Below are 25901 nucleotides of genomic sequence, written 5' to 3'. Positions count from 1 at the left end.
CTTATACTCAGCACTAGTGGCCGCTCCGTGGGGAAACTGAGTCTGAACTTCTCGTGCCCGTTCGGGAGAAGGACGCGGGAGGGGCGGCCGAGCTGCGGGGAGAGGCCGGGCTCGCCCCGGGACAGAGCGAGTTCGCTCAGACACGAGTGTCCGTGGCTGGCAGGTAAGCCACGTGTTCGCTGTGCGTCTGTCACTCAGGCGGCAGGAGGCGGGGCCGCGCAGAAGTTATCTTCCAATCAGGAGGCCCGGGGGCGGGTCCGGACCATTGTCCAATGAAGGCACGGGGCGGGCTCCCGGAAGCGGATTGGAGGTCTGAAGTAGTGTCCAATCGAAGGCCCCAGGGGTGGAAGGGGCGTGTCCGAAACGCTGTCCGCTCAGAGCGTTGAAAAGGTGGGGACTGAATAATTGTCCAATTAGTGATGCCGCTGCCTGAGCTCTGTCCAATCAGACCCCGAGGGCGGGACGTTTTTGTCCTCCCTGCCGGGCGTGCCCCGCCTACCCCGAGCGGCCCGCGAGTCCTTGTAGGTTTCACCTGAGCCGGCAGCGGGGCTCCTCGGAATTCGCCTTGGAGAATCCAGGAGCGAGCGGGACATGGTGAATACGGGACAGGAGCCGAGCCCGGGGAGGGGCGGAGCGGTAGGAACCTGGCGTCTGCCGAAGTCTGAGGCCGGGCAGGGCGGAGGGACCTGCGGGGCGGCGCAGCACTAGCGCCTGGGCCCCGGGGACGCCGTCACAGCGGCCGGGTTGGACTGGGGGCAGTTTAGGGGGATGGAAGGGACGGCCAGGGGCTGGGTGGTAATTTAGGGGGCGGCCTGAGCAGGAGGGGCTCGGGGGCATTTTGGGGGGACAACAGGGGCGGTCAGGGGTTCGGCGATAATTTGGGGGGACGGTAAGGGCGATCAGGGTCGGGCTGGTTTGGGGGGACTGCAGGAGGCGGTCAGGAGGTCGGCGACAGCTTGAGGGGGATGGTGGTGGCGGTCTGGGGGTCGGCGACATCTTGGGGAAACGGCAGGGGACGGTCCGAGGATCGGGGGCAGTTTGGGAGTGACCTCGGGGAGTGGAGTGGCCTGCCCTGGGGATTTTGTTGCAGGGCATGCCTAATACGTTCGACCATTGATTCGGGCAGCCGGTTTCAGTAAATATAAAATACTGCCTCCTGTTTGCCTTTTTTCTTCTCCTTACTGACAACAGGAAAATTTTCAAGTCTTTTTTCTGCCTTCTGGTCCGTTAAAATAACACTTGCTTATTCTGGGGCCTGTAAGAACGGCCCAGGGGAAAGTCTCTCAGGAATATTCTCTCTCCCACCACAATTGTAGAGAAAGGGCTCGCAGTTCCACATCTTATAGCAGACAGAGATGGATTAAAATGCTCATAAAAACAGTATTTTTTCAAATGCCGAAGCAATCAGACAAAAAAAAAAGTTACTCTTCCGTACAAGGTGCAGAGTTTGCAAGAGCCTGTGATCTGTTCCATTTCAGTTCATCTGTACATCAGATTAATGCAGGTTCTGCAAAAACGTGACCTCGTGACCTGTAAAACCGAGGCATGTTCCATTCTGGTTAATTTCCAGTTTGTCAGCAAGAGGTTAATGCTTCACTGATGGAGCATCTGTTTGCTGGCTGGGAAAAGCAGTTTCTGGCAATGTAAAGCCATAAAGACTGCCGTGGAATTTCCTTCCCCAACTTAGGCACGGGGTGAAAGTAGTGATTCTGCCGCAGGCTCGGGATGGCGGGTCTTTGTGGCATTTAAAGTGTAGCACCTGGCTGGGCGCAGCGGCTCGCTCCTGTAATCCCAGCACTTTGGGAGGCCGAGGTGAGTGGATCACTTGAGCTCAGGAGTTTGAGACCAGCCTTACCAACATGGTGAAACCTCATCTCTAAAAATAAAAAATAAATAAAGTGGGTAGCACCTGGAGCAGGGAGGTGAGCCCACACCCGAAGCCACTGAAGGTGCAGCCGGGTCTGGGTGGGCAGCCTCCCCCCGCGCAGACCTCCTCCCTCGTACACCGACCACAGCCGGAGCTGTTGATGCTGATTGAGGCAGCTGGGCATTGGAAGGATTGTCCAGGAGACGTGCTTGAGCGGCGTTTTCGCCTTTCTGAGGTTGACCCGTGGTTAGTTTCTAAGCAGCTTAGTTTACGCATTGTAGGGAAACAGCCCCGCACCCCACCCGTGGGTACCCCGAGTTCGGTGGCGACAAACGAATGAGAGAGAGTGGGACCAGGGGACCATCACTTTCTGCTGGAGGCAGTGAAGGCCCCGAGCTCTGGTTCCCACAGTATTTATTGAGCACAGTCACTGTTAGCTATAGTGCAGGTGGCAGGGTGAATCGGTGAAAGGCAGGCTGTGCCTCAGACTTGAAATTGATAGAGCAGCGGGAGGGAGCCAGCCTCACGGGAGCCTACAAGTCTGGTGCCTTTGGAATGCTACAGAAGGCGTTTTAAGCCCTTGAGCATGTTATGTACCGTAGCAGAGTCAAGGTCACTCTGCACCTGAACCAGGAAGGGTGGGGAAGTTTGCCTCCCCAGGGGCCCGAGGCAGTTTGCCGTGGTTTACTGTTCCCAGCACTTGCAACCACTTTACGTAGGCACTGGTAAGCCTCCCTCCATTGCCTTTCCCCCAACAATGCATTAAGGTTTTTTTTGTTTGTTTTTTCTTTCGAGACCGAGTCTCTCTGTGTTTCCCAGGCTGGAGTGCAGTGGCGCGATCTCAGCTCATTGTAACCTCCGCCTCCCAGGTTCAACCATTTCTCCTGCCTCAGCCTCCGGAGTAGCTGGGATTACAGGCGCCCCGCACCACGCCCAGCTGATTTTCATAGTTTTAGTGGAGACGGGGTTTCACCTTGTTGGCAAGGCTGGTCTCAAACTCCGGACCTTAAGTGATTTGCCCTCCTCGGCCTCCCCAAGTGCTGGGATCACAGGCGTGGACCACACACCGGGCCTGCGTTCAGTTTTAATATAAACACAGTGCCTTACTGCCTGCATAAACAGGCCTTCAGCATCTCTTCAGCTCCCGTGTGCTTCTGAGCTAATCTCTGTTCTCCCCCAGGGTAACCACCGTTCTGACTGTTTTTGTTTTCAGCCTCTCTGCCGTGACCATTTGTCATTTATCGCCATAATGAGTTTGAATTTTGCCTCCTTTGAAATTTTGTTTTTCAGGCAGGGTCTTACTGTATTGCCCAGGCTGGACTGCAGTGGCGTGAGCACAGCTCACTGCACCCTCGACCTCCCAGGCTAAAGCAATCCTCCTGCCTCAGGCTCCAGAGATAATTCTGGAGCATGCCACCATGCACAGCTAATTTTTATATTTTTTGTAGATACGGGGGTCTCACTGTTGACCCAGGCTAGTCTCGAACTCCTGGACTCAAGCGATCCGCCCTCCTTAGCCTCCCAAAGTGCTGGGATTACAGGTGTGAGCCACCACGCCAGGCCTGAAATTTCAGGAAGTGACTGTTAGCATGAACGTAGCATGAATATCACCGTGAAAGGCTTTTCTGTGGTCTCTTTCCTTTGGACACATGCTGACGTCTTAGACAGTGGGTGACCCAATTAGTTCAACCATTCCCGCGTTTGTCAAGCTTGGGCTAGTTCTAGTTTGTTGATTTACTTTACGTGCGTACCTATTTTTAGAGACAAGGTCTCTGTTGCCCAAGCTGGAGTGCGGTGGTATGATCAAGGCTCACTGCGGTCTCAAACTCCTGGCTTCACGGCATCCTCTCGCCTCAGCGTTCCAAGTAGCTGAGACCACAGGTATGCACCACCACACCCAGCCAAAAATTTTTAATTTTTTTTTATAGAGATAGGGTCTCACTGTGTTGCCCAGGCTGCTCTCCTGGCCTCAAGCGGTCCTCCCACCCTGGCCTCCTACAGCACAAGCCACTGCACCGAGCTGACGTTTATTTTTGGATTAGTTGACGGTGCCAATCCAGTCATTCTTTTGTCTCCAAGTGCAAAAGAAATACATCCTAAGTTTCTGTAGTTGAGAGGAAAATTGCAGGGGTGTAGATTATTGTTGGAAATAGATGCTCGGTGCCACAAAGAAAAATCAGCACTGAGACAAAGGCTCTGTCGGCCGTGCAATGTCTACTTCCTGGACTGCAGGAGGGGTACCCTTGCTGGCCGTCTTGCCACGAGAGGACGAAGGACAAAGGAGAACACACAGATTTATCCCTTACACATTTGGGGTCGTCCTCACTGCTGTGTCTCATCCCCACTGGCTGGAGCCAGACCTCACAATTTAAACTAAAACCCGATTGGCTAACCACTTAAAACTTTTCTAAACAGGCAAAAGCGATGGAGAGCTGGGACACGCCTGTGAGCACGTCCAGCCCAGATACCTTGGTTAAAGTACAAGGACACAGAATGTACTACGTGCCTGTAAGCACGGCGTGTCTAACAGCTACACAGGACAGGGCTTCACAAAGCTATTAGCACACTTATTCTGTAACAAGAAAGGGAGCTTTAAAAAGGAACTGTCATTGTTCAGCACCCGCCTGTGAGTGAGGACATGCGGTGTTTGATTTTCTGTTCTCGTGTCCGTTTGCTGAGATGGTGGTTTCCAGGTTCATGTACCCCAAAACCTAAAATGCAATAAAAAAATAAAAGAACTTTCTGCTTGCCGCAATTATGAATAAGCGTGAACGTACTAGGACATGCCGACGGGGGTGTGGGCTGACCGCCGCCCCGCACCAGTGTTCGTGGCCGTGTTTATTTCTTCTACTTGATCTCCAGTACTCAGAATTGTCTAACTTGTTACTGTCCGTCTAGCAGATAAAAACGTCTTCATTTTCTCGCCTTTAATGTTTATCGGTTTGCTGTAATGGTCACTTACACTTTACATGCCCGGCGCTCATCCCTTTGCAGACCTTTTCTTGGAGTTTTCAGTGTCTCTTTTCATTCCCTTTACATTGGTGAATGGACTTTTCTTATTTTGAATAGAATTGGATTTGTCATTGCCGCCTTTTGTATTTTTTATTTTTTTTTGAGACAGAGTCTTGCTCTGTTGCCCAGGCTGGAGTGCGGTCACGTGACCTCGGCTCACTGCAGCCTCCGCCTCCTGGGTTCAAGCAGTCCTCCCACCTCAGCCTCCCGAATATCTGGGGTTACAGGCATGTGCCACCACGCCCGGCTAATTTTTATATTATTAGTAAACACAGGCCTTACAACGTTGGCCACGTTGGTCTCGGACTCGCGGCCTCGAGTGAGCCACACACCTCAGCCTCCCAAAGTGCTGGGATTGCAGGCGTGAGCCACTGCACCTGGCCTGCCTCTGTGACTGCTGAGTGTCAGCATGTGTGCGCGTCTGTGAAGGCTTGCTGTCCCTGGAAGCTTTCGGAACGCTAATGTCTGAACGTGCTGTCCCGTCGTCCTTCACAGCGAAGTCTGCACTGTGCTGGCTGCGGAGCCTGCGGCTGACGCGGACATTCCTTACTCGTCTGTCCTTGCCCGGGTGGTGAACTGCCCGCGTTTCCAGCACCGCGGCAGTTCTTGCTCTGTCACCTGCTCGTGCACCAGGAACAGAGCTCCGTCCTTTTCTGTTGGTCTGTCGCCCACCAACAGATACCTTTTCTGTTGGTATCTGCCGATACCGTCCTCCTAATTACTTTTTTCTTTTTCTTTTTTTTTTTTTTTGAGACGCAGTTTCGCTCTTGTTACCCAGGCTGGAGTGCAATGGCGCGATCTCGGCTCACCGCAACCTCCGCCTCCTGGGTTCAGGCAATTCTTCTGCCTCAGCCTCCCGAGTAGCTGGGATTACAGGCACGCACCACCATGCCCAGCTAATTTTTGTGTTTTTAGTAGAGACGGGGTTTCACCATGTTGACCAGGATGGTCTCGATCTCTTGACCTCGTGATCCACCCGCCTCGGCCTCCCAAAGTGCTGGGATTACAGGCGTGAGCCACTGCGCCTGGCTTTTTTTTTTTTTTTTTTTTTGAGATGGAGTCTCACTCTGTCGCCCAGGCTGGAGTACAGTAGCGTGATCCTGGTTCCCTGCAACCTCCGCCTCCTGGGTTCAAGTGGTTCTCCTGCTTCATTCTTCTGAGTAGCTGAGATCACAGGCACATGCCACCACGCCTGGCTAATTTTTGAATTTTTAGTAGAGGCGGGGTTTCGCCACGGTGGCCAGGCTGGCCTCGAACTCTTGACTTCAGGTGATCCGCCCACCTCAGCTGGGTTACAGGCGTGAGACGCTGCACCTGGCCCTCCTAATTACTATTGCGATTTAAGTGCTTGATGTGTTTTAGAATCATGGCTCTACCTCGTTCTGTAGGAAACCTGGCTGTTCTCAGACATTTGCCTTTCATTTCAGTTCTCAGAAGTCGTTTTTCATAAATTCAAAAACAAAGAAAAACAAGAAACGAGGCTGGTTTTAGAGTTAACGGAGCGTTTTGAAAACCTGAGATCCGTTTGGCAGATGCGCTGATGTGGCGCGAGGTCTCCTTTCTGAGCCCGTGCGCCATCTTTCTGTATCCTTTGATGTCATCAGTAGTGTTTACAACTCTTCCACGATGCTTATTTTATATCCTTCATTAGATACAAAACCCCTGTGTCGCCCAGGCTGCAGTGCAGTGGCGCAGTCATGGCTCACCGCAGCCTCAAACCCGCGCTCAAGCCACCTTCCGCCGCAGCCTTCTGAGGAGCTGGGACTGCAGATTCGTGTTACCACACCCATCTAATTTTTTTAATTATTATTATTATTTTTTTAACAGAGCTGGGGTCTCGCTGTGTTGCCCAGGCTGGTCTCAAACTCCTGGGCTCAAGCGATCCTCCCGCCTCAGCTTCTCAACGTGCGTGAGCCACCGTGCCCCGCCCTGAGTGAATTTTCAGAGGCTAATGGCCAAGCAACGTATCTTAGTCAGGACAGCAGCCTTGAAAGAGCTTTCAAGTGCAGTAATGTTGGGGCACGGAAGACAGAGCAAGAAAAACCTATCAGTGGTTCTGGGGCTCGGTTCAGATATTTTAGCAACGTTGATTCTTTCTTTTTTCTTTTTTGAGATGAAGTCTCACTCTTGTTGCCCAGCCTGGAGTGCAATGGCGTGATCTCAGCTCACTGCAGCCTCCGCCTCCTGCGTTCAAGTGATTGCCCTGCCTCAGCCTCCCCAGTAGCTGAGAATACAGGTGCCCACCACCACGCCCAGCTGATTTTTGTATTTTTAGTAGAGATGGGGTTTTCTTTTTTTTTTTTTTTTTTTTTAAAATAAAGATGGGGTTTCACCCTGATGGCCAGACTGGTCTTGAACTCCTGACCTCAGGTGATCCACCCACCTCGGCCTCCCAAAGTGCGAGGATTACAGGCCTGAGCCACCGCGCCTGGCCGAGATGGGGTTTTCATTGGCCAGGCTGATCTCAAACTCCTGACCTCAGGTGACCCGCCCGCCTCGGCCTCCCAAAGTGCTGGGATTCCAGGTCTGAGCCGCGGCGCCCGGCCACAGTGTTGATTATTCTGCTGTCGTCGTTGAGCTGATGGTGCAGCCTTGCCGGTCCACCCATATGCAACAAGAAGCCCCTTTGCTGAAACCGCGCCCTCCCTGGCTGGCCAGTGAACAGTCCAGAGCCACACAGCCATCAGCTGCGTGGCCACCAGAGAGTGTCGTCCTGCCTGTGACGCCTCCAGACTGTAGCTGTCTGTTGTGTGTGGTTAGAGTGATCTGCACATCCATGTTGTGTATGCACAAGACCGTCCTCAAGGGGGATGGGCCACAGGGCCCAGGTGTGCCCCGGTGCTCCCTGGTGCTGCAAGTGCCATTTCTGTTTCAGGAAGGAGGTTCTGTGCACCCATAAGCCTCTCTGCTGGAGGCATCAGGGCAGCTCGGCGCGGAGAGGCACAGGGCCTGTGAGCGGCTCCATCTCTAGTGGGCTGTGGAGGCCGATGGGAGGACAGTGTCTTGCACCAGCTGCCCATGGCCAATCCACTGCCACCAGGACTGCTTTCAGATGCCCTGAGGCTGGAGCGGAGGCTTTGGAAGCTCCCCCAGAGAAGCAGTCCAAGGAGGGGCGCAGTGGAGTCCTGTTGCGATTGCATTTGGCACAGAATCTAGACCCTCTGACCAGGTGCGGTGGCTCACGCCTGTAATCCCAGCACTTAGGGAGGCTGAGGCGGGCGGATTGCCTGAACTCAGGAGTTCAAGACCAGCCTGGGCAACACGGTGAAACCCCGTCGCTACTAAAATACAAAAAAGTAGCCAGGCGTGGCGGTGTGCGTCTGTAGCCCCAGCTACTCAGGAAACTAAGGCAGGAGAATTGCAAGAACCCGGGAGGCGGAGGTTGCAGTGAGCTGAGATTGCACCACTGAACTCCAGCCTGGGCAACAGAGCGAGACTCCAACTGTAGAGGATCTAGAACCTCTTGTCCCACAAGCAGGCTGTTTCGTGATCGCACAGACGGGTGGGAGTGAAACCTGTCGGTGAGGAGCATGTTTTCTCCAAAACCCAGACAGGCCGCCTAAGTGTTAGGCTTGCCCTGGCCGTGGGTGTTGGTAAAAGAGCTGTGGTCCTTCCCTAGGCTGCCGCTTAAAATCGCAACCAGAAATGTGAACGAAGCAGTGGGCTTGAGTCTCAGGGCATCAGCAGCACACCCCAGACGGCAAGTTCTGCACCAGGCCCGGGAGCCCGTCCTGAGCCTGGCTCCCCTAGAGCTGGAATCAAATATCCAGAATCTAAACCTTTCTCTCATTCCCAAGGCCAGCGACCCTCTTCCACCTCATAATATCCTAAGAATTATTTTTTCCCTGTCCTTCATTCCAAAAAGCTGCAGCATTTAAATTATATATCATTATTTCACAGAGATACCCATTCTTTTCCATTGGTTCCTTCGGCCATCCTCTAATACTGCATTGGCAAGATGAATTTAATAGCTCTAAAATCCTTGCCCTGTATTAAGTGAGCCTTCCCCTTGTTCATCAGAAAGTTCTGGCTATTTTTAGACTGACTTTTTTTTTTTAATTTGAGATGGAGTCTCATCTGTCGCCAGGCTGGAGTGCAGTGGCACAATCTCGGCTCACTGCAACCTCCGCCTCCTGGGTTCAAGCGATTTTCCTGCCTCAGCCTCCTGAGTAGCTGGGATTACAGGTGTGCACCACCATGCCCGGCTAATTTATTTTTATTTATTTATTTTTTTTGAGACAGAGTCTCGCTCTACTATCGCTAGGCTGGAGTGCAGTGGCGTGATCCCGGCTCACTGCAATTTCCGTTTTCCGGTTTCAAGCAATTCTCCTGCCTCAGCCTCCCGAGTAGCTGGGACTACAGGCACACGCCACCACGCCCGGCTTTTTTATACTTTTTAGTAGAGACGGGGTTTCACCATGTTGACCAGGATGGTCTCGATCTCTTGACCTCGTGATCCACCCGCCTCGGCCTCCCAAAGTGCTGGGATTACAGGCTTGAGCCACCGCGCCCGGCATCCCAGCTAATTTTTGTGTTCTTAGTATGAGACGGGGTTTCACCATGTTGGCCAGGTTGGTCTCAATCTCTCGACCTTGTCATCCGCCCACCCTGGCCTTCCAAAGTGCTGGGTTTACAGGTGTGAGCCATCGCACCTGGCCTGACATTTTTTTTTCTCTCTGTTAGGTTTGGAAAGTAGTTTTGTTAAGTCCTAAAAAGTCCCATTTGAAGATACAGTGGAATTTTGAAAGGACGATATGTCTCTTGGGACATCTGACATTTGGCCACATAGACTTACACTGAGGACACGTGCCACCTTTCCATTCGTTCTTATTACACAATCATTTTTGTTTTCTTTTTAAGAGACAGGATCTTGCCCTCTTGCCCAGGCTGGAGTACAGTGGTACGATGATAGCTCACTACAACCTCCTGGGCCGAAGTGATCGTGCTGCCTCAGTCTCGCTCGTAGCTAGGAATGTGGCCACATGCCATCAATGCCTGGCTAATTTTAAAACTTAAAAAAACTTTTTGGGTCCGGGTTCGGTGGCTCACACCTGTAATCCCAGCACTTTGGGAGGCCAAGGCAGGCGGATCACCTGAAGTCGGGAGTTTGACACCAGCCTGACCAACATGGAGAAACCCCATCTCTACTAAAAATACAAAAAAACAGCCGGGCTTGGAGGTACATGCCTATAATCCCAGCTACTTGAGAGGCTGAGGCAGGAGAACTGCCTGAACCCGGGAGGCAGAGGCTGCCAGGAGCCACGATCATGCCATTGCACTCCAGCCTGGGTAACAAGAGCAAAATTCTGTCTCAAAAAAAAAAAAAAAGCAAAAGAAGTCTCTAGTTTTCCTTATGTCACCCAGGCTGGTCTCAAATTCCTGCCCTCAAGCAGTCTTCCTGCCTCAGCCTCCCAAAATGCTGGGACTGTAGGCATGAACCACCACACAGGGCCCCAGTAAAGATTTATTTCTCCATGGAATCCTTTGCGAGCCTTAAGTACTTATGTGGATTTTCCCACAGGAGGTATCAGCTTTTAGAAACTAACTTTCCAGCTACTGGTATTAAGTAGAAATATAACACAATCTCCTGGAATCTGGTAACAGGCTTATTCTAGGATGATCTTTTTGTTCTGTTGGGGTTGGACGTGCATAGCTCTTACACATTTGTGTAAAGACGAGTTTCTGCTTTAGAATTCTTACACATTTTCTGGTGGTGCGCGATCTAGTCCAAGGCTGACCTGACGAGAGGTGAGGTCACGGGCGCCTTCATTCTGTATCCCGTGTTGTTGAGGATGACAGTGAATTTCACATTCTTTTGTTTCTTAAAAACCAGCTTTACTGACTCACATCACACACACCCGTTTGACGTGTACATTTCACTCGTTTTTAGTATATTCACAGAATCACGAAACCAACAGCACAGTCAACTTGAGAACGTTTTCATCCCTCACGAAGAAACCCCCAGACCCTCAGTGACCACTCTCCTGCTGCCGTGTAGACCCTCCCCTCCCTCAGGAATGACTGCCGCTGTCTCTACAGATGTGGCTGTTGTTGACACATCGTGTGAACGGAATGACACTGTGTCGTCTTTTCCGAGTGGCTTCTCTCACTGGACACGTTTTCAGGGGTCATTTGTGTTTCAGCCTCTGTCGGAGCCTCGTTCCTTACGTGGCTGAGTCACGGCACCTGCGTGGATAGGACCCCATTTCGTTTCATCTGTCAGTTGATCAGCATTTGACTTTTTCCACCTTGTGGCCGTTGTGAGCAGCGCTGCTGTGAACGTTTGGGTACAAACGTTTCTTTGGATATCTGTTTTCACATTCCTTCAGCATGTATTTAGGAGGGGAATGTCCATTTGATAATATTCTGTTAACTTTTTTCTTTTTAATACATTTTATTTTATTTTTTAAATAATTGAGACAGGATTTCACTATGTTGGTCAGACTGGTCTCGAACTCCTGACCTCAGGTGATCCACCCACCTCGGCCTCCCAAAGTGCTGGGACTACATGCGTGAGCCACTGCGCCTGGCCTAGATTTTATTTTTTTTAGCAGTTTAGGCTCACGGCAAAATTGAGCAGAAAGAACAGAGAGCTGTCATCTGTCTCCTGCCCCGTCACGTGCATAGCCGCCCCTGCTGTCAACATCCCGCACAAGAGTGCCTCTGTCAGTGACGAGCCTTCGTCAGCCTGTCATTTTCACCCAAGTCCATCGCTTGCACTGGGGTCTGCTTTTGGTGTGGTGTGAATGTCCACAGGTGTGCAAGGACACGTGCCCAGCACTACAGTGTCACTGAGTAGTCCCACTGCCCTGAAAGCCTCTGTGCTCGCCTGTTCATCCTTCCCTCCCGCGCTAACTCTGACAACCCCTGATCTTTCGACTGTCTACAGTTTTGCGTTTTCTAAAACGTCATGTGGCAGGAATCATACCATAGGGAGCCTTTTCAGTCTGGCTGCTTTCACTTAGTGGTGTGCATTTTCAGATTCTCCATGTTGGCCGGGCGCGGTGGCCCACACCTGCAGTCCCAGCACTTTGGGAGGCCGATGCGGGCAGATCACGAGGTCAGGAGTTCAAGACCAGCCTGGCCAACATGGTGAAACCCCGTCTACTGAAAAATACAAAAAAGCTGAGCATGGTGGCACATGCCTGTAATCCCAGCTACTCGAGAGGCTGAGGCAGGAGAAGTGCCTGAACCACGACCCAGGAGGTGGAGGTTGCAGTGAGCTGAGATCGTGCACTCCAGCCTGGGCTACAGAGTGAGACTCCGTCTCAAAAAAAAAAAGACTCTCCGTGTCTTTTCATAACTTGATAGCTCATCTCTCTTTAAGGCTGAATAATATTCCGTTACCTGGATGTACCATAATCCACTCGCTGTCTGGAGGACGTCCTGGTTACTTCCACGATTTGACGGTTGTGCACGAAGCTGCCGTAAACGTCTGTGTACAGGCCTGTGTGTGCTCATAACCTCTCAGTTCCTTTGAGTAAATGTCAAGGAGTGCAGCTGCTAGACCAGATGGTTAAAGCAGGTTGACTTTCGTAAGGAAACACCAAGCCCTTCCAAAGTGGCTGCACCAGTGTGCACTCCCACCAGCAGCTACGCAGAGTCCCTGCGATCCTCGACAGCATTTGGTGTTACCAGTGTTGTGGATTCTGACCTTCTAATAGGCGTGTGGTGGCATCTCGTTCAGCGTGCATTTCCCTGATGACATATGACGTGGAGCGTTTTTTGTATACTTCCCTGCCCTCTGTATATCTTCATGGGGGAGCTGTCTTACGGTCTTTAGCCTCCACACCTGGCTAATTTTTTTTAATTTTAGAAATGAGGGTCTCAGCCGGGCGCAGTGGCTCACGCCTGTAATCCCAACACTCTGGGAGGTTGAAGCGGGTGGATCACAAGGTCAGGAGTTCAAGACCAGCCTGGCGAAGATGGTGAAACCCGTCTCTACTAAAAATACAGAAATTAGCCGGGTGTGGTGGCGGGCACCTGTAATCCCAGCTACTCGGGATGCTGACAGGAGAATCGCTTGAACCCGGGAGGCAGAGGGTGCAGTGGGCCGAGTTCATGCCACTGCACTCCAGCCTGGGCGACACAGCAAGACTCCATCTCAAAAAAAAAAAAAAGTGGGGTAACTGATGAAGCTGTTCTACTAAAAAAAGAAGTGGAGTATTTATATTCCAACTGTTATTTCAAATTATCCATTTATTTCTTTATTTTTTTTTAATTGAGTCTCGTCACTACACCCAGCTAATTTTTGTATTTTTACTAGACACAGTTTCACTATGTTGGCCAGCTGGTCTTGAACTCCTTACCGCCAGTGACCTGTCCACCTCAGCCTCCCAATGTGCTGGGATTACAGGCGTGAGCACCCACCCCCACACTGACTTTCCATCTGTCTGTATGTTTGGATGAAAAGCGCGTGTCTTCTGCAGTGTGTGGAGTTGGGTTATGCTTGTCATCCATCCTGACCGCCTCCGCCATTTAATGGGGTCTGTGATCTTTTCCCATTTAGTGTCGTTTCTGACTTAGACACACTTAGGACTGCCATTTCACCCTTTCTGTGTTTCTTTCATTTTCATTACTTTCTAACGAAGCATTTCAGTTATTTAACTTGTTACGATTTGTTGGTTTCTTTTTAATTGGTTGCTTTAGGGGTTACTATATTATTAATGTGAGGCTTATCAGATGCACTTCAGATTCATGTAAACAGCTTGATTCCAGTGAGATACAGAAATGCTGTTCCTGTGTAGCTGTATTCCTTCCTGCCCTCCCCACCTCTATGGCATGATCATATATACTGCATCCGTGACTGTTACACACCAAAACAGTGCATTTTAATTAACACTTTCCCATCTGTGGCCACGTGCCTTTGCTCCCACCCACCTCCTCTGTGCTGTTATTGGTAAACAGGGATTTCACGTGTTATACATCCAGCAGTGAATTACAAACATCTAATTGCCTTTAAAATAATTTAAGAAAATAAAGGGGGAAAAGCTGATACAGTGTGGCCCAGGGCTCCAGGCAGACAAAAAAAGGGATCCATAGGTCACACTGTTAGAAACTCTGGTGTGGACGAAGATGCCCTTACCAGGCAGCAGATCCCAAGGACCGTTTTCTCCCAGCCGCCGGTCACAGGCTTGTCCGATCGTAGGTCTTATCCTAAAGACCTATGAAGTAAGCGTGGTTTGGTCAATTCTGCGACATTTCAGATGGAAAAGTGACTTCATCTGCACAGACTTTCTTCCCAGACCCTGCTGGTAGAGGAGAGGAAGAGAGCAGCAGTCACAGGAGAAGGCAGAAGTCCAGACCGCCATGGAGTTGATGAGGAAGTGATTGTGAATAAGTAAAAGATCTCACACGCGCATCACAGAGGAGGTGCTGGGACAGCACAGTCTTGTCTGAATTACTTACGAGGTTCCCAGCACCTTCCGTGTCACCAATCCTCCTGCGCACCTGTGTGCTTTGTCTTAGGATTCAGTGGTCTTTGAGGACGTGGCTGTGGACTTCACCCGGGAGGAGTGGGCTTTGCTGGATTCTGCCCAGAGGGACCTCTACAGAGACGTGATGCTGGAAACCTTCCAGAACCTGGCCTCAGTAGGTAAGGATGACATCGTTCCTTCACTCAGTTTTTAATGAACTCATTTCTTTCTCCTTTTTCTTGAGACAGAATCTCATTCTGTCACCAGGCTGGAGTGCAGTGGCGCAATCTCAGCTCACTGCAACCCTTGCCTCCCCGGCTCAAGAGATTCTCCTGCCTCAGCCTCCTGAGTAGCTGGGACTCCAGGCACACGCCACCATGCCCAGCTAATTTTTGTGTTTTTAGTAGAGACAGGGATTCACCATGTTGGCCAGGATGGTCTCGATCTCTTGAACTCGTGATCCACCCGCCTCGGCCTCCCAAAGTGCTGGGATTACAGGCGTGAGCCACCACGCCCGGCCCCATGAACCCATTTCTTTCTCATCAGTACTGTTCCAACATGTGAAACGTGGGAAAGGAGTGAGACAGATGTGCTCGGCCAGGCGCGGGGGCTCACGCCTGTGATCCCAGCACTTGGCCGGGCGCGGCGGCTCACGCCTGTGATCCCAACACCACGCCTGTAATCCCAGCACTTTGGGAGGCTGAGGTGGGTGGATCACCTGAGGTCAGGAGTTCAAGACCAGCCTGGCCATCATGGTGAAACCCCATCTTAAAAAAAAAAAAAAAAAGACAGATGTGTTCACAGCCATCATGGACCTAGAATCCACTCATTACTCTGTAACAGTGAAACAGCTGTTATTTCTGTCTCGGTTTAAAGGACTTCAGCTTCCTTTGGTGTCATTAGTATGGGGTGGCCTTGACGGGTCACTTAGGATCACAGAGCGGTTCCTTGTTTGAGCCCTGTGACTGACTGTGTTGAATACCTGCCACTCTGACCCCTTCCCTCAATTACTGATGCAGTCCTCAAAATGCTCAACTCCGGCCGGGCGCGGTGGCTCACGCCTGTAATCCCAGCACTTTGGGAGGCCGAGGCGGGTGGATCACGAGGTCAAGAGATCAAGACCATCCTGGTCAACATGGTGAAACCTCGTCTCTACTAAAAATACAAAAATTAGCTGGGCATGGTGGCACGTGCCTGTAATCCCAGCTACTCGGGAGGCCGAGGCAGGAGAATTGCCTGAACCCAGGAGGTGGAGATTGCGGTGAGCTGAGATCGCACCATTGCACTCCAGCCTGGGTAACAAGAGTGAAACTTCGTCTCAAAAAAAAAAGAAAAAAAAAAAAAAGAATGCTCAACTCCTCGGTGTCTTCCTCTGTTCAGTACAGGTCTTACTCTTTATGAGATTTTCACTTTTTTAATTTTTTTTGAGACGGAGTTTTGCTCTTGTTACCCAGGCTGGAGTGCAATGGTGCGATCTCGGCTCACCGCAACCTCCACCTCCTGGGTTCAGGCAATTCTCCTGCCTCAGCCTCCCGAGTAGCTGGGACTATAGGCGCATGCCACCATGCCCAGCTAATTTTTTGTATTTTCAGTAGAGACAGGGTTTCACCATGTTGACCAGGATGGTCTCGATCTCTTGACCTCGTGATCCACCCGCCTCAGCCTCCCAAAGTGCTGGGATTACAGGCGTGAGCCACCGTGCCCGGCTGATTTTCACTTTTTTATTTCAGACGATGAGACTCCATGTAAAGCCGACAGGTCAGTTTCTCAGCAGGATATGTACGGGGCAAAAATATCTCAGGAACAGACAATACCGAACTTCACGAGAAATAATTCCTGTGCCTACGCTTTAGAAAAAAATTGTGAAGGCTGTGGCAATGAAGATCTCCACAGAAATCTGAGGTGAGTTGCACTCACGAGAGAAAGAAGTAATCTTTGTTGCAACTAAAAAAATATATAAGCATTGCTCCAAATTGGTTTATTCCTCAGAATTTTAACCAAAAAAAAAATTTTTTTAATTGACTTAGACATTGAGAGTTTAAAACATAATTCAGTTAGAAATAAATACAGGAAAACCCCATATATAATAAATATTAATAGTAAATACTGTTGTTTTTATTCTGAGATGGAGACTTGCTCTGTTGCCCAGGCTGGAGTGCAGCGGTGCGATCTTGGCTCACTGCACCCTCTGCCTTTGGGTTCAAGCAATTCTCCTGCCTCAGCCTCCCGAGTAGCTGGGATTACAGGTGCCCGCCACTATGCCTGGCTCATTTTTTGTATCTTTTGTAGAGACGGTCTTTCACCATGCTGGCCAGGCTGGTCTCAGACTCCTGGTGATCCACCCGCCTTGGCCTCCCAAAGTGTTGGGATTACAGGCGTGAGCCATGGTGCCTGGCCCCATAAACACTGTGTTAATAGTAAATACGCCTCTTCAAACAATTCAGAATAAAAAAACTTTGTGTACACTGAAATGTATTTCTAATACTTGTTAATACATATCAAGAAATCATTAAACATACCATAAATAAGAATGTTTCTCATTTTTAACAGAAATCATATAGTGGACAGATTCTGTAAAAATAATGAAGGTAATCAATATGGAGAAACCGTCAGTCAAATGCCACATCTTACCCCGCACAAGGAAATTTCTGCTGGAGAAAAGCCATACGAATGCACCAAGTGTGGGACAGTCTTCATGCATCTTTCTTCTCTCAAGAGGCACGTCAAGTGTCACTGTGGACGAAAACCACATCCGTGTCAGGAACGGAAGCATGCCTGTGTTTGTCCCTCACACCTCAACGGTCACGTAAGAACTGACACTGGCGAGAGGCCCTATGGATGTAAGTTATGTGGTAAAACCTTTCCTTATTTCTATTCCCTCACTCAGCACATCAGGACTCACGCCTCTGAGAGGAGCTGTGAATGCAGGCACTGTGGGAAGGTCTTCGTGGAGTTCTCCAGCCTCACGAGGCACATGGGAACACACGCTGGAGAGAAGCCGTATAAATGTAGGAAATGTGGGAAGGCCTTTATTTACCCCTCCATCTTTCAGAGGCACATGATCACTCACACTGGAGAGAGGCCCTATGAATGTAAATTCTGTGGGAAGACCTTTCACCATTCCTACTCCCTCACCCAACATGTAAAGATTCACACGTCAGAGAAAACCTATGAATGCAGGCAATGTAGGGTGGCCTTCCATCAGCTCTCAAGTTTCACTAGACACGTCAGAACTCACTTGGGAGAGAAGCCTTATAAGTGTAAGGAATGTGAGAAAGTCTTCATGTATCCCTCAGTCTTTCAGAGACACATGCTAACCCACACTGGGGAGAAGCCCTATGAGTGTAAATCATGTGGGAAAACTTTCCGTCATCCCCATTCCCTCTCTCACCACGTGAAGATTCACACAGCAGAGAAAACCTCCGCGTGCAAGCAGTGTGAGATGGCCTTCGCAGAGTTCTCGAGCTTCACCAGACATGTGAGGAGTCACACAAGAGACAAGCCATATAAATGTACAGAGTGCGGGAGAGCCTTCATGTACCCCTCAACATTTCAGAGACACATGATAACACACACGGGAGAGAAGCCCTATAAGTGTCAGCAATGCGGGAAAACCTTCAGTTACCCACAGTCTTTTCAAAGACATGAAAAGACTCACACGGGAGAGAAGCCCTACGCATGCAAGCAGTGTGGGAAAACATTCGGTTGGCCGGAGACCTTTCGAGTACACGTGAGAATCCACACCGGAGAGAATCTCTACACCTGTGAAAACTGTGGGAAAGCTTTCAGCTCTCCCAAATCCTTTCAAGGTCACGTGCGCACTCACACTGGAGAGAAACCCTATGAGTGCAAGCAGTGCGGGAAAGCCTTCGCTTGGCCCTCGACATTTAGAGAGCATGTGAGAGTTCACACGGAGGAGCGGCTCCATAAATGTGAAAGGTGCGGGAAGGCTTTCACCTCCTCCAGGTCGTTCCAAGGTCATCTGAGGACTCACAGTGGAGAGAAGCCTTACGCCTGTAAGCAGTGTGGAAAAGCCTTCGGCTGGTCGTCATCCTTACAGAAACACGTGAGGATGCACACGGGAGAGAAACCTCACGAGTGTCAACAGTGTGGGAAGTCCTTCAGGTGGCCCTCCTCCCTTCGGAACCATGTTAGAACACACGTCGGATAGAAATCCCGTGAATGTACGCGATACTCAAAAGCCTTCGGTTGTCAAGTCGTTCTGAGACCAGTGAGCGCACACACTAGGGAGAAGTTCTGTAAGTAACATGGGGTCACCTCACATTAATTCATGTATAATCCTCCACAAAGTTCGCACCGGGAGAGCAGTCGTACAGGTGATAAGTATGATACTGTCTTTGTCAATACCTCGTTTGCAAAACAGACCCATTAGTAATGAATTTCCAGCTCTTTCAAAAATAAATGTTTATGCGAGAAAAATTAAGTCCCCTTTTCGCTGTAGTATGTAAGTTTTAATAGTTAAGTGTTCCATCGCTTAAATATTTTCATTTTGAACCTTATTGGGCCCGTGGTGATCTGAAGTGTACTTTGAACTTGACATAATGTTTTACATAGTTCCTGTATTTTCCTGCATGGTGTCATTACAACAGTGAGGCTTTGGTACTTCTTATTCTTAGTGGCCTAGTGCTACGGATACTGGCTCTCCCCCCTTTTATATATGGTACCTTACTGAAATCTTTCCACAAAACCTTCTAATGTGGAATGTTTACAAAGTTCTCCGTAAAGTACAGTCTCTAATCATCTTCTGCAATTTGTTTTTCCTCATTTCTCACTGGGAGTTAGTTAGACAGTAGGCTTTGAACTGAGAAGGAAGACCTATAAAACCATAATGAAATCTGTAGATGGCTTTGTTACGGATACACGTTTAAGGCTGGGAACTACATTTCCCTGAATGTCGTTCCTTTATGGCTCCAAGTTAAAATTTGCTAATTTTTTTTTGTTGTTTTAAGAGACAAAAGTCTTACTCTGTCCCCCATGCTGGAGTTCAGTGGCACCATCTCTGCTCACTGCAGCCTCCGCTTCCCAGGTTCAAGGGATTCTCCTGCCTCAGCCTCCTGAGTTGGTGGGACTGTAAGTGCACACCACCACGCCCAGCTAATTTTTGTATTTGTAGTAAAGACGGGGTTTCACCATATTGGTCAGGCAGGTCTTGAACTCCTGACCTCATAATCCGCCTGCCCTCCCGGAAGACTTAGATTATAGGTGTGAGCCACTGCGCATGGCTGAAATTTGCTAATTTTCTAATTTGCATGAGGTTTGGCAGGCAGGACTAGAGAAGTCATTACCCACTTTGTAGAGCCAGCATACTCAGAGACGTATAGGTGGTACACAGGAGCATCACCAACACTGCCTTCTAGATCATTCTACTGATTCCTGCCCCTGTTAACAAGGAGCATCTCTACAACAGAGAGCAGCTGCCTGACCTCCGTCTCCCCCGACATGAACATGTTGAGCGTGTGTCACTATAACACCTGCCACGTCCACCGGCCACAGGTTCTGACCGTCGTGGTGATAACTTCTGAAGCTCTGACTCCCTCCTTTAGGTCTTACCTTATTTTTCTACTAAACACTTTGTTCTCTCAGTACAGCTTACGGTTCTGTGTGCAGACGACCATAACTGCCTCCACACCAGCCAGAAAGCACACACACGCTTGATGTCACACGGCACTGCTGAATGACCGTAAGGGTGACCACCTCTCTCACATCAGGCAGCCTGTTGGAGCTTCCTGTTACTCAGAGCTGAGTGTAACCCTTAAGTATGTGTTCAATAATCTGCTTAATTATATGCCATTAAGAACAATACGCTAATTTCCAAATTCCTCAACAGTTGTTTCCTAGAAATATTCTACCAACCATATTCAGACGAATTGTATACTAATATTGTTTACTCTGAAAATATGTGGGGAGCCAGCCCCCACATACCACCTGTGGGTACCCCAAGTTCAGTGGCGACAGAGGAATGAGAAAAAGACTAAGAATGAAAGTGGGACCAGGGGGCCATTGCTTGTACTGGAGGCAGTGAAGGCCCCGAGCTTAGGTTTTCCACAGTTGGTTACGCTCACTTTGAGCAGTCAGCAGACGGTGGGGTGAAGGCGAGGTGACGGTGGGGAGGGGGTGGCATGACAGTGGAGCCGTGTTTGGTGACCAGGAGCTGGCAAGTCATTCTAAAGACTGCTAGCAGTGGTGGCTTTGTGAGTTTCTTTGAAAAGCAGAAGCATGTGGTTATTTACAGATGGAGTTCTAGGCACGGCGGGAGGGAGCGAGTCTCACGGGAGCCTACAAGTCTGGTGCCTTTGGAATGCTACAGAAGGCATTTTAAGCCCTTGAGCAGGTCAAGGTCACTCTGCACCTGGAACTGGAAGGCCTGGGGAAGTTTGCCTCCCCAGGGGCCTGACGCAGTGGTTCACTGTTCCCAGCACTTGTAACCATTTTATGTAGGCACTCGGTAAGCCTCCGTCCACTGCCATTTCCCCCAACAAAAACATATTTAAATGTTCCGCTGTAATTATGGAATATGAAGTCAACTTTGTAACTTTGTCAATTAAGGCACTATTTCTTAGCATTACAAGGTGTGTACCAGTTCATACACTTTTTTGTTTTTTTAGAGACAGAGTTTCTCCCTTGTTGTCCAGGCTGGAGTGAAATCTCAGCTCACTGCAACCTCCACCTCCCGGGTTCAGGGGATTCTCCTGCCTCAGCCTCCCAAGTAGCTGAGACTACAGGTGCCTGCCACCACACCTGGCTAATTTTTGTATTTTTAGTAGTGACAAGGTTTCACCGTGTTAGCCAGGATAGTCTCGATCTCCTGACCTTGTGATCTGCCTGCCTTGGCCTCCAAAAGTGCTGGGATTAACAGGCGTGAGCCACTGCGCCCGGCCAACAGCTGAAATTTGGAAGTTCAGTTACTCATCAAACTTGGTAAGATAAATGCTGAGGATTACATATTTTGGTGAAGCGCCAGAGATCCCAAACCCAGTGCGGGATAAAGGCGGGCGCAGAGTGCAAAGCAAGGCTTCTCCACACACAGACTATGTTCCGTGCCTGATGCTGACCTCTCAGCATCGCCCATTCATATGGCAAACGTTTCAGTCACAAAATACACAGTTGAGACGGTGCAGGCTCCGAATACAGAGATGTAAAACAAGTTTTTAGAGTCCTTCCTCTTACATTTTTGTGGAAAGAGAGACAGACGTAACAAACGGCAAAGGCTTGGTTGGTACGGAAATAAGGGCTTTCCAGGAGAGTGAACTGACGAGTGTTATCACAGGAAGTGCAGGATGTCTTGTGTATCTTCCCTGTGGACGGCTCATATGCTTCCACCTAACAGATCCTCACCTAAGCACTACTCAGGAACTCAGGGGTGTTTTGTTTTGTTTTGAGATGGAGCCTCACTCTGTTGCTAGGCTGGAGTGCAGTGGGGCCATCGCGGCTCAGTGTAACCTCCACCTCCCAGGTTCAAGCAATTCTCCTGCCTCAGCCTCCCGAGTAGCTGGGACTACAGGAGGCCGCCACCATGCACAGCTAATCTTTTGTATTTTTAGTAGAGATGGGGTTTCACCATGTTGGCCAGGATGGTCTCAATCTCTTGACCACGTGATCTGCCCGCCTCGGCCTCCCAAAGTGCTGGGATTACAAGTGTGCGCCACTGTGCCTGGCCTCGGGTGTTTGAACAGTGGGGAGCAATAGATACACAGTTGTGCATTCCTGGAGTCAACAGTAATAACCCCCGTAACACTAAACACAGGGGTGTGCCTCAGCTTCATTTGTGCAATAAACTTTTAGGCCATGTGATAAGTGGTCATGAATTTGAACACGGTATCACTGATCAGAGGGCTCCCATTTGATGCGGACCAGAGAGCGTCTTCCCTACTGGAGTTGTGAGCTGCATGTGAGGCTAGCTCCCTCCCGCAGCCTCTCCTGCATTCCAGCCTGGATGTTCCCTGGCAGCTGTAATGTTAAGGTTACAAATGCTGTATTTACCAATAGGGGCACACTTGCAATGATTTTAAAAGTGGGGAGGGGTTTTCATAAAAGCCTTTGTATGGCCAGGCATCATGGCTGATGCCTGTAATCCCAGGACTTTGGGAGCCAAGGCAGGTGGATCACTTGTGGTCAGGAGTTCGAGAACAGCCTGGCCAACATGGTGAAACCCCATCTTTACTTAAAAATACAAAAACTGGCTGGGCGCAGTGACTCACACCTGTAATCCCAGCACTTTGGGAGGCCGAGGCGGGTATATCACAAGGTCAAGAGATTGAGACCATCCCGGCCAATATGGTGAAACCCCATGTCAACTAAAAATACAAAAATTAGCTGGGCATGGTGGCATGTGCCTGTGGTCCCAGCTACTCGGGAGGCTGAGGCAGGAGAATCACTTGAACCCAGGAGGTGGAGGCTGCAGTGAACCAAGACTGCTCCACTGCACTCCAGCCTGGGTGACAGAGCAAGACTCCATATCAAAAAAAAAAAAAAAAAAAAAAAGCCAGACGTGGTGGGCACCTGTAATTCCAGCTTCTCGGGAGGCTGAAGCAGGAGAATTGCTTGAATCTGCGAGGTGGAGCTTGCAGTGAGTTGAGATCATGCTACTGCATTCCAGGCTGGGCAGCAGAGCAAGACTCTGTCTCAAAACAAAAAACGCCAAATTAAAAAAAAAAAACACACAAAAGCCTTTTTATTATGTGGCTCTTGCGTGTGAATGTTAAAAATTGACAAAAAGTACTAAGTTTCTGAAATGTCATCAGTAGTAGGTGGCCGATCGGATACAGAGAATGACTGCATTGCAGACTTGTGACCGCTGCCGACAGCGGCAGTCTGGCAAGGGCATCACCCGGGCACTGTGACCTCTCCGCCCATGCCTGACGCTGGCTCTTCACCCTGCCAACTCTGGGGACGTCTCGCTGCTGACGGCCTGTGTTCGGCGGTCTGCATTCACTGCAGTACATCACAGTGGATGGAGAGAGTGACCCTACTTCCCTGACCTTTCTCCCAGGACACACAACTTAGTAAGGCAGCTGTGCCCCAGAAACACGCTGATCCTTTCTCAGTTGCTCATGGGATGAATGAGCAGACGAAAGGGATGGGAGGTTATGGAAAGCCGTCTTGAAATTTTTTTGAAATTTTCAGATTTTATCACAACCAATTTTTTTCTTTTTTTGAGACGGAGTCTCACACCGTTGCCCAGGCTGGAGTGCAGTGGTGCGATACTGGCTCATTGCAATCTCCATCTCCCGGGTTCAAGCAATTCTCCTGCCTCAGCCTCCTGAGTAGCTGAGACTACGGGCACACGCCACCACACCCAGCTATTTTTTTATTTTTTTTTATTTTTAGTAGAGACAGGGTTCCACCAGGTTGGCCAGGATGGTCTTGATCTCCTGACATCGTGATCCACCCGCCTCAGCCTCCCAAAGTGCTGAAATTACAGGCGTGAGCCACCGCGCCCGGCCACAATCAGTTATTAAACATGTGTCTTCAAGAACAGAAAGCCAAACACCGCATGTTCTCACTCATAGGTGGGTGTTGAACAATGAGAACACATGGACTCAGGGAGAGGAGCATCACACACCGGGGGCAGTTGTGGGGGGCAGGGGAGAGACAGCGGGGGGTGGGGTGGGGAGGGATAACATGGGGAGAAATGCCAGATATAGTGTGCACCTAAAGTAAAATGATTAAAACAACAACATGTGTCTTTGAGTAAATTGTATTAAAATGTTTTTCTTGGAAAAATTTTGTTCCTATTCCATACAGCCCTTCCAGAAGAAAAATCTGAGTAACACTAAGGGATGATTTTTTAAAGTTATGGTTGGACACGGCGACTTTGTAACAGCAGGAAGGCATCTGCGGAGGTGGCTGGGGGAATACCCCGAAGCATGTGGGCAGCTGCCTGGGGGACAGTGCTCCTCTCAGTTTTCAGAATCTGTCCTGTAACCTTTCCCTTCCTCCTGAAGGAAAGTTCTCTGTGCTGCCTTTCCAAACTCCCATGAGTTTTTTGTTTGTTTTTGAGATGGAGTTTCACTCTTATTGCCCACACTGGAGTGCAATGGCGCCATCTCAGCTCACCCCAACCTCCGCTTCCTGCGTTCAAGCAACTCTCCTGCCTCAGCCTCCCAAGTAGCTGGGATTACAGGCATGTGCCACCACGCTTGGTTAATTCTGTACTTTTAGTATAGACAGGGTTTCGCCATGTTGGTCAGGTTGGTCTCGAACTCCTGACCTCAGGTGATCCACCTGCCTCAGTTTCCCAAAGTGCTAGGATTACAGGCGTGAGCCACCGCACCCGACCCCCCGTAAGTTCTATGAATGCAAACTGCTGTGCCTAGACCACCTTGGCAGTATGTGAGGCAGCCCCACATCACCCAGCTGCTGTGCCTGCCCTGCAGAACACCCTGAGGGTCACACTGGTGAAGGTGACAAGCTGGCATCACAGACAAGCAAACCACATGGAACTGACAGCCTCAGGCAGTCCCTCTGAGATCAGGGCCTACACTACCTTAATCGGACGGGACTGAGAATTCTCCGGGCAAGGCGAATCCACACGGAGCATCCATTCACCCCCACGGCTGACTAATGTCTGTCTTGCTTAGATTGCCCTGAACATGGTAACGTCGGTTTCCAGCAGAACCTTGTGTGTCCTACAGGACTGTAATCAGGTGTGGAACCTATCCGGACACTGTCTGAAAGGTGGAATTACTGGCAAGAGTTGTGCGTCACCACACTTGGTAAAAAGGATGAACACATACGTTTACGAAGGGAGCCAGGTGGCTTTCTAAAATGGACCTTTATTGGCCGGGCGCGGTGGCTCACGCCTGTAATCTCAGCACTTTGGGAGGCCGAGGCGGGCTGATCACGAGGTCAGGAGATCAAGACCAGCCTGGCCAACATGATGAAACCCCATCTCTATTAAAAATTAAAAAAAAATGAGCTGGGCGTGGTGATGTGCGCCTGTAGTCCCAGCTACTCAGGAGGCTGAGACAGGAGAACTGCCTGAACCCACAGCTACTCGGGAGGCTGAGACAGGAGAACTGCCTGAACCCACAGCTACTCGGGAGGCTGAGACAGGAGAACTGCCTGAACCTGCAGCTACTCGGGAGGCTGAGACAGGAGAACTGCCTGAACCTGCAGCTACTCGGGAGGCTGAGACAGGAGAACTGCCTGAACCCGCAGCTACTCGGGAGGCTGAGACAGGAGAACTGCTTGAACCCGCAGCTACTCGGGAGGCTGAGACAGGAGAACTGCCTGAACCCGCAGCCACTCGGGAGGCTGAGACAGGAGAACTGCCTGAACCCGCAGCTACTCGGGAGGCTGAGACAGGAGAACTGCCTGAACCCACAGCTACTCGGGAGGCTGAGACAGGAGAACTGCCTGAACCTGCAGCTACTCGGGAGGCTGAGACAGGAGAACTGCTTGAACCCGGGAGGCAGAGATTGCAGCGAGTTGAGGTCACGCCGCTGCACTACAGCCTGGGAGACAGTGTGAGACTCCATCTCAAAAAAAAAAAAAAAAAAAAAAAACTTTATTTTAACTAAGTCCAAAACCCCTAAAAGCGGTAACTGGAAGCAGTACTGCAGCTTCATCCCAAATTGCAGATG

The 25901-nt window shown here is 50.1% G+C and overlaps 1 protein-coding gene across 8 annotated transcripts in view; it reads left to right on the top strand.

Moving 5' to 3' along the window:
- The window catches only part of ZNF57 (zinc finger protein 57), a 33956-nt gene extending 8586 nt beyond the window's left edge, over positions 1 to 25370 (top strand). The window contains exons 1-5 of one of the 8 annotated variants that reach the window (XR_010344387.1): positions 581 to 636; positions 14348 to 14474; positions 16026 to 16197; positions 16846 to 20072; positions 24061 to 25370. Coding sequence is in view for 5 of the 8 variants with exons in the window: in XM_012436217.2 (XP_012291640.2) it covers positions 592 to 636; positions 14348 to 14474; positions 16026 to 16197; positions 16846 to 18466 (1965 nt within the window). In the remaining 3 variants the exon portion in view is untranslated. Of the gene's footprint in view, positions 1 to 39; positions 164 to 511; positions 637 to 14184; positions 14252 to 14347; positions 14475 to 16025; positions 16198 to 16845; positions 22509 to 24060 lie in introns of those variants that run through there. The other 7 variants (XR_001104778.2, XR_001104777.2, XM_064382119.1 and 4 more) reach the window with 7 other exon arrangements.
- Positions 25371 to 25901: the final 531 nt, after the last annotated feature.

This window comes from Aotus nancymaae, unplaced genomic scaffold (genome assembly GCF_030222135.1).
Source record: "Aotus nancymaae isolate 86718 unplaced genomic scaffold, 86718_ANA_hifiasm-v0.15.2.pri h1tg000028l, whole genome shotgun sequence".
NCBI classification, from domain to species: Eukaryota; Metazoa; Chordata; class Mammalia; order Primates; family Aotidae; genus Aotus; species Aotus nancymaae.
Note: the sequence above shows the minus strand (reverse complement) of the source record. Positions and strands in the feature narration are given on the sequence as shown.